We start from the raw sequence: 12309 nt of genomic DNA on the forward strand, positions 1-12309 counted from the left end.
CATATAAACTAGACACTTGTAAAATAGGTAGGCTATGCAGGAAATAGCAGAATGTAATTTTTAAATGTTTTGTTTTTATCTAACAACATTTGACAAGGTTATGAACCATTGAGCGCTGCAGTAATGAGTCCTGAACCCAGAAATGTGTTAGCCTTTTTGCATGAACTAGTCTCAAAATCAAATAAGAGGCCTGTGTTAACACGATTTTAAGAGATTATTACAATTATTTTCTATGACATAAAATATGGTCCGCAAATACACAACTCATTAATGTTGAAGCATAAAATAGCTTTAACAAGGCGGTTTGCTAACAAGGTGCTAAATACGACTAGCCTACTAAGCGTGATCTTGGTGTCGTTTGTTTATAGCTTAGATTTAGCTGGTACTTCTGGCGTTTTTCTTTATGCTTAAAAGTCATAAAAGTGGTTTTATTTGAGAGTATTATTTAAAAAAAAATTGAAGGAAAGGAAAAATACCATTTGCTTTTCGTTAAGGGAACTGGTAGCCTACAATGCTTACTTTCTGACCACCGCAAAAAACGTAATTCGTGTAGCATTTTTAATAAATGACAAATAAACACATAATAAAAAAAATAAATGTTGCTATATTGGTGCAACTTAAAGGCACTTGAAAAGTTGTGTTGTAGTTTTTCTTTGCAAATCCATTCAATATACAAGACTAAGAGCGTACAGACAAGCTGCAATTTGTGCAAACGCCAACATCATTTAGCATGCTAACGTTTGCTAATGAGCGCTAAATTCAAAGGGCTGCTAAACCAAAGTTAGGAAGATTCATCTTTTAGGGACTGTGAATGTCATATAACACTCCCTCTAATACAGTAGGTTAGTCTCGATTAAAGTAGTGAATGTACACTGCCTAGGAACAAATTGCTAGCATGGTTAAATCCTTAATCAGCTTCTCAAATTAAACTCTTTTTGAGTTGTCTTTTGATTCTTGCTATCCAAATTCAAAATCAAACACATGTGGTTGTACCAACATTATCTGCTGAACTACACAGAACCCTTTGTGTTAGGTATGTTCCCTAAGGCTTAGTCCTAGAGTCCCGTCTCTGATGCTCCGTCCTTCAGGTGTGGCCTGGATGTGACAAACAGCTGCCACAGTGGCCTGGTTTCACACCTTGACTGCCCCCTCCCCCTGCAGACAGCAGCCTGGGAAACCACAGGCCACCAGGCTGGCGCCAGTCTGTACGGCTTGGAGCAGGGCAGCCGGCCCAATCAATACCTCTGCATTTCCTGTCCATTTGCTCAGGTCTCTTCATTAATAATTACTGCTTGGCGGAGCTTCAATGCGCTCGCGGGCTGGGCCAAGGGGAGAGACTGTGTGACCTTTCCCCGCCCCTGGGTCCACTTGGATCACATACACAGGCGTGGGGACAGACATAATAAGGCAACATAGATGACATTACTCCTGATTCATGCCCTTTCCCCCTCTGTGAAGAGAACATCACGCAAAACGACTTAAAAAAAAAACCTGCTAGAACATGAGACATTTCTGGATTTAAGCTTTTCTTCAATTTGGCACACACCCACTACATCCAGCAGCTATGATTTCAGCATCCTCTGAGGTGTACAGTAATGAGCGGGTGAACCTGGGTTAAGTGATCAGCTGCCGTTCATGGCACATTTTCCAGATGATAATAACAATACTACAAAACATCTTACATTACGTTCTGCCTGGTATGTGCCCTAGCTGATAAGCCAGGTGGTAATAAACTGCCAGGTTTTTAATGCAGCTTGGCGTGAGATTTTCTCCACCCGGAGAGGAAGGGTAGGCCTACGTGTTGGAGCCGACACAATGCATGACATGATGCTGAAGTAATGTGTTTTTATTCCTTGTTTTTAATGATGACCATTTATGGATACAGCCATTGCATTTCTGATGCACACTGTCATCCCCGGCGGAGCAGAACCGTTTCTCCAGCAGTCGGCACCTGGCACAAAATAAGTTGATTTGTTTCGTAAGTGTCAACAGTTCAATGCTCCTCATCCTGTTGCGGACAAAGACACTCTGTGTGTGTATGTGTGTGTGAGCACAGGTCAGAATTTGGTGATGGCAGAGGCGATGTTCTCCAAGCCGGATCGAGCCTCGGAGGAGGGGAAAGCCTGGATGGCCTCCAGAGCCTTGTTGCCATGGTAACAGCATAAGTCCATTGCTGTGCTCACGCCTTTCTCCGACTTAACCGCTGCCAAAAGCTGTCGAGGGATGAAAACACACGTTAGTTTGTCACTGTTAGTGTCACTCCTGTTACTATCCAGCTGCAAAGTGTTAAAGAGACAGCGAAAGTTACCCTTAAAGTAAGGGACTCTTTAAGTACCTGGATTGAACTGAAGCAAAGCAGAGAGCCACTGTATAACACAATCATGTACGGTTATTGCACGCTGCCCCCAGCACCGCTGGAGGCAGCCTACTGCATTTAACTACATGGGGAACATGTCAGACTCATCGCGGTGAATTATATTTAAAAGATTAGTAGCGAATGCACAGAATGTTTTATTATCTTATGTTTCTAACCTTTCTTTCTTTCTTTCTTTCTTTCAGTCTTTATTTCGAACAGATTAAAAAATAACAAATAACAAATGTGAAAAACAGAATACCGTATTGTTATAATACAGTATTTATCCACATTCATGGTAATATGTGTATATTCAACAAAAAAAAGAAAAAAAAGTCTTCATATTAATAATAATAATAAATCATATGTGTCCGAAAGGGAGTAGGAGGAAGCAAATGCTTATTAATTCCCACCCCTTACTTGATCAATGATTGTCCTTTAAATCATTATGCAAGTTTCATCTCACAGATCCTCTGTCTCTGCTGTCTGTTAATTGTGGCATCAGATCACTGCACAGCAACTTTCTTGTGCCAAAATGATAATGTTATTATATGTACTTGCCCAAAGATATTGATAGTGTGTGTGATAACTTTATCCCACACACTTTATTATATAATGTTTTTATGTTTCAATGTTATTGCCGTAATATGTGAATTATTTTAGAGAGGCCCTATTATGCTCCTTGGGGTTTCCCCTTTCCTGTAGTCTGTAATATAGGTTTGTTACGGCTACAATCCCAAAGTTCCCTCCAGAGGGAGTTTTCTCCCCCTTAAAAATGCCTCCATTGGACACCTTTGTTTACTTCCCTAACATATAGGGGTGTAACGGTTCACAAACATTTCGGTTCGGTACGTATCTCGGTTTTTAGGTCACGGTTTGGTACGTTTTCGGTACAGCAGAAAAAATGATCACAAAAATAAAATATTTTTTTGGGGTTTTTAATTATTATTAAACTGTTAATAATGTATTCACTCAAATAAATACAGAATATAATAAAATAAACATTAAGGTGCAGCATTTCGATGAACTGAAATAATCTGTATTTGAACTGTACTGTACTAGTACCTAAGCAGCCAGCTTGACATTATGACTTGCTTGTCATTGTATTTTCATGTTTTTTTAAAGAAAAATGTACTTGTCCACATTGCTTGCTGAAAGGGCAGATCTGCTGGCACTAACAATGTCTCCTGCTGTGGAGAACACCCTCTCGATAGGGACAGAGGTAGCAGATACAGCCAGGTAGCGCTTTGCTACCATGGCAACATAAGGATATTTGGCATTTGTAATTCAATTCAATTAAATTCAAAACCTTTATTTATCCAGGTAAAATCCCTTTGAGATCAATGATCTCTTTTTCAAGGGAGACCTGCAGCAGTAGGTTCCACAAGAAGACATAAAAACATAAACAAGAGAACAACAAAAGGACATCATACAGCAAAATGTACAGGGATTACAATTGACATATTTAACCACATGTACAGGTACCAACAGCATCTGATTTTGTAGCATCCAACCGAGCTTTAAAAACATGTAGTGGTACTAGCTTGGTAATTTTCCATTCTTTTTGCAGACTGTTCCATGTTAGTGGAGCTGCACATCTAAAAGCTTTCTTCCCTAAGACAGTCCTAGCACTTGGCACATTTAATAAAACCACAGCATGCGATCTCAGGCAATAAGTACTTTCAATTCGCAGAGAGATCAGGGAGCATATATAAGATGGTAGTTTATCCAACATGGCTTTGTAAATGAAAAAGTACCAGTGACTGAGCCTCCGTACAGTAAGTGATGGCATAACCGCCTTGGTATACAGGGTACAGTGATGCGTAAGTGCTTTACAATTTGTCAAAAATCTCAGTGCACTGTGATACGCAGCATCTAACTTGCTCAGGTAATTGGCAGGTCCATTCATATATAACAAATCACCATAATCCAGCACAGGTAAAAAGGTCACAGTGACTAGCCTTTTCCTGGCCTCAAGCGAGAAACAGGACTTATTTCTGTAAAAGAAACCTAGCCTAACCCTCAGCTTTTTAAGCAGGTTATTGACATGAAGTTTAAAAGTGAGACAATCATCAAGCCAGATACCCAAGTATTTGTAACAGGTAACCACTTCAAGTTGTATTCCTTGCGTAGTTACAATATCCAAAGCAGTCTCTGGTGTATTTTTAGCTTTAGCTTTAGAAAAGAGCATTACCTTGGTTTTATCCACATTTAAAAGAAGCTTAAGCTCAGAGAGCTGAGCCTGAATAATGTTAAAAACAGCCTGTAATCTAACAACAGCCTCGTTAATCGAGGGACCTGCACAGTACATAACGGTATCGTCCGCATAAAAATGTAAGGTTGCTCCTTCGACATTTTCACCTAAACTATTAATATAGATAGAGAATAATAGCGGACCTAAAACTGAACCTTGTGGTACACCATTAGTGATGTTTAGCCACTCAGAAGACAGCCCATCAAACTGAACACATTGGGACCTTTCAGAGAGGTAGTTTACAAACCACCCTACTGCATGGCTGGATATGCCTATACTGACCAGCCTTTGCTTCAAAATGCGATGATCGACAGTATCAAAAGCTTTGGATAGGTCAACAAATAGAGCTGCACAACTCTGCTTATTATCTAAAATACTCGTAATATCATTTACCACTTTCCTTGTGGTAGTGATGGTGCTATGTTGCTTTCTGAAGCCTGACTGATGTTTAGACAGGATGTCATTGTTACATTAAAAACACCTTTATCTGTTCACTCACTAGGCGTTCAAGAACCTTGGCCAGAACTGACAATTTAGAGATGGGTCTATAATTGTTTAATAAGGTGGCCTCCCCTCCTTTTAGTAGTGGCAGGACATAAGCTGACTTCCATACTTTTGGGATTTTGTTCGTGCTGAGAGAGAGGTTAAAAAGAGTAGTAAGAGGTGGAGCAATACAATCTGCAGCTATCTTTAAAAAGAAAGGTTCTACGTTGTCCGGACCAGCTGGCTTTTTAGGATCTAGCTTGGTTAAAACTTCACGAACAACATCAACAGTAAAAGGAGTAATAGCTTTGGCTCGGTCTGAACTTTTTGCGAGTGGTGGAGGCTTAAATGCTAGTGGGAGTTGCACTTCAGTCTTTTTTTCTTTTGGTACCGGTGATATTCACGTTCGGGTGATGCCTTTTCAAGAGTGTGCAAGTTTGATGTATTGCCAGCCGCGTAACCAATTTTAGTTGAACAATGCCGACAAACAGCTTTGGTCCGGTCCACCTGTCTTTGTCCGTCATCCTTGTACGTAACTGAGAAACCAAAATGTTCCCAAACCGGAGACTTCAATGATGCTGGAGGATTTTCGAGCTCAACTTGATCTGCGTTCGACATTTCGACAGTTCCTCAAATTACTGACTACATTTGAACGCATCCCTGTGACCAGCTCTCATAGTATGCCTCTCGTCCAATGAAATGACTTGGTCGCTCGATGAAGTGCTGAACCCAATGTGAGCAAATTACTCTGAATGCTGCGACGCAGCACCTGAGATTACTTGCAAAAAGTTGTTTACGTTCTCAATTTTTTACGTTTAACGTTATATTCGTTCGGTACACTTCGGTACACACGTATACCGAACCGAAGGGCCCATACCGAATAATTTCGGTACGAATACGTATACTGTTACACCCCTACTAACATAGTGACATCACTATGTAACACCTATGCTGCTATTGGCTAGCACTCTTACGAATTGTACGTGATAGAGATGTCCCGCCCTTTAGCCTAAGCAATTGACCAATCACAACAGAGCCAGCCAGCTAACCAATCAGAGCAGACTGGGCTCTGGTTTCAGACAGAGGGTGAAAAGAGGTGCTGCAGTACAGGTAGTATGAGAAAAATAAAGAGCTTTTTGAACATTAAAGCATGGAGACATGTCACAGTAGAGAAACAAAATACAAACATTAGGGCAATAAGCATAATTGGGCGCCTTTAAACTGCTGTCAAAGTACACCTAGTTACAAAAAAAGAACCTTCACTCTCAATAGGCAAGGCAAGTTTATTTATATAGCACTTTTCAACACAAGGCAATTCAAAGTGCTTTACAAAAAATGAAAGACATTAAGGAAATTGCATTTAAAATCAGTCATTAAAAAGAAAAGATAATAAAATAAACATTAAAAGAAAAAATACATTAATAAAAGTTACAGTGCAGTTTAAGATGTGAATAGTTCAATTAAAAGCAGCGACAAAAAGAAAAGTCTTCAGTCTGGATTTAAAAGTAGTCAGAGTTGCAGCGGACCTGCAGGTTTCTGGGAGTTTGTTCCAGATATTTGGAGCATAATAACTGAACGCTGCTTTACCATGTTTAGTTCTGACTCTGGGGACAGAAAGCTGCCCAGTCCCTGAAGACCTGAGAGATCTGGATGGTTCATAATTTAGCAGGAGGTCAGAAATGTATTTTGGGCCTAAACCATTCAGTGCTTTATAAACCAGCAGCAGTATTTTGAAATCTATTCTTTGACACACAGGAAGCCAGTGTAAAGACTTCAGAACAGGAGTGATGTGATCCACTTTCTTAGTGTTAGTGAGGACTCGAGCAGCGGCGTTCTGAATTAGCTGCAGCTTTCTAATATATTTTTTAGTGAGACCTGTGAAGACACCATTACAGTAGTCGAGTCTACTGAAGATAAAAGCATGGACAAGTTTTTCCAAATCCTGCTGTGACATTAGTCTTTTAATCCTAGATATATTCTTTAGGTGATAGTAGCCTGATTTAGTAACTGTTTTAATGTGACTGTTGAAACTCAGGTCAGAGACCATGACTACACCTAGATTTCTGGCTTTATCTGTTGTTTTGAACATTGCCACTCAAGCTCAGCGCTAACTTTTATACGTTCTGACTTGGCTCCAAAAACCATTACCTCAGTTTTATCTTTGTTTAATTGGAGAAAGTTCTGACACATCCAGTCATTGATTTGTTCAATGCACTTACTCAGTGTTTGAATTAGAGCATAGTCTCCTGGTGAAATTGTTCTGTAAATTTGTGTGTCATCCGCATAGCTATGGTAACTTATTTTGTTGTTTTTCATTATCTGAGCCAGTGGTAGCATGTAGATGTTAAAGAGAAGAGGCCCCAAGATGGAGCCTTGAGGTACCCCACATGTCATATTTGTCAACTCAGATGTGTATTTACCTATAGAAACAAAGTTGTTTCTGTCCTTTAAGTAGGATTCAAACCAATTTAGAACTGTTTCCGAAAGTCCCACCCAGTTTTCCAGTCGGTCTAGTAATATGTTGTGGTCAACAGTGTCAAACGCAGCACTGAGATCTAATAATACTAACACTGAAGTTCTGCCACTGTCTGTGTTTAAGTGGATGTCATTAAAGACCTTTACAAGAGCAGTCTCAGTGCTGTGGTTTGGACGAAAGCCTGACTGGAACACATCGAAAAAGTTATTTAAATGCAAGAAGTTACTCAACTGTTGAAAAACAACCTTTTCAATGATTTTACCTAGAAATGGGAGGTTTGATATGGGCCTGTAATTGTTCATTACTGAAGCATCTAGATTATTCTTTTTTAAGAGCGGTTTAATGACTGCAGTTTTCAGGGCCTGTGGAAAAACACCTGAGTGAAGAGATTTGTTTACTATATGAAGTAGATCTGAGGCCATGCAACGAAAAACATCTTTGAAAAATCCTGTTGGAATAATATCAAGGCAGCAGGAGGAGGATTTCAGAAGTTGAATAATGTCCTCCAGGTTTTTATCATTAATCTGATGGATCTGTGTCATGACACAATAGTGTCTTTGTATACAAGACCTGGGACTTACAAACACACACAACATATACATTTTATACAAGCGAAAGTGAAAACATCATGTCAGATCAGCCCTAACCAACAGCTTGAGTATTCAGACTGGGAGAATGTGGGTGTCTCTTTGTGCCTCTCTACTGGTGTGTTGGACATCTTTTGCTGAGGGCGTTTTAACCTCGTGAATTCTGGAGGTAGAAACTCCCGAAGGCCTTTCCTCTTTAACATAGCCTGCAGGTGCTGAACTCTGCATCACCTGCTCTGCTTATTTCATTAAAACTAAAATATGTTCCACCCTCATTTCCCACTTGTTATTTGTTCTGCATTGACTTAATGTATCCTGTATCTCAGTTGACCTTATAAGTTCCACATCCATCCATTTTCTGATGTCCCTACATGAAGAGTCATGTTGCGTGATGCAGATTCATCCTTTTTATTCACTTTTTGTTTAATTCTACTCACTGATCTAATCACTATCTCAGTGAATGGGTTGAAGCTTCTGAAAGGCTTTAGACAAAAGTAAGTCATCCTCCCTTTTTCAATGTAGTCAGATTTTATTTTATTATTAGTGTGAATATTAATGTCTTTAGATAATATTCACGTTCACCAATTTTGGAATCTATGGAAGCCCATTTTTGCCAATGTGATGTAAAAAAAAATCTGTGAGTCATTTTTAGCCCTGCTGTCATGTTCGGGTCAAATGTGACCGATTTACTACTTTAATCAATCATAAATAATGTGTTTAAGGCCTCCACAGAAGGCATTTGAACATATCAAATTGCTGATCACCACTTTCATTGAATTTTGAGTGGTTTAGTTCACTTTGTAACACCTATGATGTTCCTGTTCAAAAATGACTGCCATAGAAAATGAATGGGTAACCCTAGATTATGTTTATCCATCAGATAGTACACACCCAAAATTGACTAAATGTTAATTTTGGAATTCATTTTTAGTTTCTATTCTTTGCATTGTTTCTGGACTTATTCACGTAAACCAGTAGTCTGAGACATTGTTTACAGATTAAAAGGGGGTTCAATCAAAATTGGTGATGATTAATGTTTTTTGTACGGTCAAATCTAACCGGGAACACCAAAGGGGGAGAAACGAACACGACAGCAAGGATAATTAGATAATTCATTGAAATCATCACTTGATACCGCAAAATAGTCAATATTATTAGAACGTTTTAATTCTTTCAATAGTAAGTCATTATTTCTAGATATCATCAGTCATTTTTTGAGACGCTAGACCAAGGGTGTCAAACTCAATTTCATCGTGGCCCACATTATCATAATGGTTGTAACTTTAAGACTATATAAATATAAATATATGAGTATATCATAGTGACTAGACAGACACTAGGTTTGTTTAACTCACATTTAATGACTTAAGATCTTTTTAATACCTCTAAAAAGGTAACAAAATAATACTATAACTATAAATGTAATCTAGTACATATTACACTTTAATTGTAATCTTATTGCTTCCATAGAACTTGCTTTCACCCAAATGGAAAAGCTGTAAAATGGGAGTTTCTGCAAACAATGATAGTTATTAATCAAAATGATCGGGATGAAAGCACATGACAAAGTTCCTGCAGTTATGCGTCCCCATCTCTGTTCTGAATCAAAAACTTTACACTCAAGGTCTTTCTTGTTCCTCCCCAAAATGGTATCCCTCACCGTGTGCTGCTCTCAGCTTTCCTCCTCGTGTCCCCTCATCTCTCCTTCCCTTCAAACCTCTCCCTCTGTCCCCTTTTTTGCTGAAGGAGATTCTCTCACAATGCCACTGTCTCAGAGCCTCGGTGTCGCCTCTGTAAATAGGCCTCGGTAACTAATCCTTCCTGCTCTGGTTTCAGGCGGGACCAGATAACCCCCACACCACCATCAGACCCCTCCTCTGCAGCTCCGCTCTCCTCTTGCACCCCGATCACCCCTCACACATTGACTTTGGGAAGCTTGTTTCTCAACTTTGATATATGTTACAGCAAGAAAATGCCCTGTTCCTCTCTCTGTCAGAGGCCTTGCCGACTAGTAAACAGGTGAATATATGAAGGTGAAATGATAAAAGCTTAAACGCAGCACAGAGGCAACATAGTGGAGTTCAGATTGTGAATAAAGGAATACATAAACCACGGGTTTACCTTTGAGTAATCCAGTTCATTCCTCCGTGTTTTTACCTTGAAGAGAAGAGAGAGTCATTATCAGTGACAGTACACAGAATTCAAAGGGTATAGAACATTAGGAGGAACAACTTTTAAATGAAGCCCATTTTGATTGAACTGAATATTGTTTTGTAATAAATTATGCATTTTTAAAATATATCATTTGGGAAATAAATTATGTTTAAAAAAATATATACTGAAAAACAAACATCTTTTGAAATTGACTACATTTTTTAAGAAAAAGAAAATTAATAAACTAATTGCATTGGTTTAAGCTGATTTCGACTCTGTAAAGTGTCTTTGAGTTTTTAGAAAAGCACTCTATAAATAAAATGCATTATTATTATTAGAACATTCATTCATTAAAATACCTCCAAGGCTTTCTTTTTCCCCTTATTTTCAAGGCTAAAACTTCTTAAAAATCCAGGCTGCTTGCATTGACAAGTTTGGTTGCTTGTTGAAGAAAAATGCTGTTGTTTTTCTGAAAATGTTTGATCCATACGTAACATGAGTAAAATAATTAATCGTGTTATAGTAAAAAAAACAAGATCTAAAAATGTCTTGTAATAAAGTGGCTTACATCTGTATAAAAAGTCAGTTTATGACACTGACACAGGCTCAAAGGGGATAAATGAAACGGACCATTAACTTCATCAAAATCTGGTTTCTCTTGGTTTCATAGTTTTGTCAACATATAGTCTTTTTGAGACATTATAATGCTGAAATGTTACACATTAAACCGCTAAAAAAACCTGTTACACTTTGAGATTATGAAAATTGAGCTCAGACACCTACTCATTTTGCACGTAACACATCCCCTAGACCAGGGGTTCCCAACCTTTTTTCCCAAGGGCCCCCCCAAATGACTCCTGTTGGAAGTTGCGCCCCCCCCCCCCCCCCCGCACACTAGGGGGGGGCGGGCGCGCGCAACAGCGGTAATTAAAGTTTGAAAGTCTCAAAAAAGCTACAACTACTGTCACAAATTAGATGAATGTGAAGTATTTTGTTAAAGGAGGATGAAAGCGTAATTAAGGAGCACTATTGGAGTGACTTTGATGGTTATTGGACTCAGGATTAATTCATTTGGATTCCTGCTGTATGAAGAAATTAAAGGAAGGCGCAAGTGGAAACAATTCACAAAGGGATTAAACTGTTTAAAACACATGTAAGCCGGATTTTGCCGATGTGTTTATGTGGATTCAAAAGTCGTAAATAATCTACAAAATGGAGGAGACCGATCTGATCGGAGCAACTGACAAATAATCCAACTGAAACCGGCATGGACAATGACTATGTTTTAAAAATGCGCTTATCCAGAAAAGCCTGGTTTGGACATTTTACGGGCAGAAGAAACATTTCTATTAAAGAAACAATTATAAATTTCTGTCTTTGTATGCCTTTAATAGCTACTAACTTGAATTTTTATTCAAATGAATCAATCAATTATTTTTTATATTTTATTGTAATGTAGAGACAAGGCCTTTTACAATTATATGTATAAAAAAAAAGGTTTGGAACCACTGCCCTAGACCAGGGGTCGGCAACCCGCGGCTCTCGAGCCGCATGCGGCTCTTTAAGCTCTCTACTCTGGCTCCCTTGAACTAAGAAGGAAATCAAATAAAAGTATTTGTAGGACTATTTATATTTTGTTGCACGGTTGAAAATGTTCCGTACTTGTATTTTGAGGTGATACTGTGACACATAAATAAAAAACAAAACGGTTTTAATTAGGTCAACTCAAATATGCGTCACATCCTGCTACAGTCCCGCGCCAGCGCCTTTTCTTGCAGGCGAATAACCTGACCCCTGGCTCGATGAGCGAACTATGGATAAATCAAAGGAAAGTACTGGAGGAACACAGGATTTAATTCTGCGTGGACAGAGTTATAAGCTTTCACAGCAAACGATGCTGGTTTACCGCTATGTTTGATATGTAGAGAGAAGTTGTCAAAGGTGCTGCTGCAGCCTTTACGTATCGAGGAACAACAAGGGAGAGGAAGACAGCTGACGATCT

At 38.9% G+C, this 12309-nt stretch overlaps 1 protein-coding gene across 2 annotated transcripts in view; it reads right to left on the reverse strand.

Moving 5' to 3' along the window:
* Positions 1-1831: 1831 nt before the first annotated feature.
* The window catches only part of pdss2 (prenyl (decaprenyl) diphosphate synthase, subunit 2), a 35215-nt gene continuing 24737 nt past the window's right edge, over positions 1832-12309 (reverse strand). For both annotated transcript variants that reach the window (XM_034205999.1, XM_034205998.1), the window contains exons 7-8: positions 10275-10310; positions 1832-2213 (exon numbers count right to left, since the gene is read on the reverse strand). In XM_034205999.1, the coding sequence (XP_034061890.1) occupies positions 2058-2213; positions 10275-10310 (192 nt within the window). In that variant the 3' untranslated portion in view covers positions 1832-2057. The remainder of the gene's footprint in view (positions 2214-10274; positions 10311-12309) is intronic.

Source organism: Gymnodraco acuticeps, unplaced genomic scaffold (genome assembly GCF_902827175.1).
Source record: "Gymnodraco acuticeps unplaced genomic scaffold, fGymAcu1.1, whole genome shotgun sequence".
NCBI lineage: Eukaryota > Metazoa > Chordata > Actinopteri > Perciformes > Bathydraconidae > Gymnodraco > Gymnodraco acuticeps.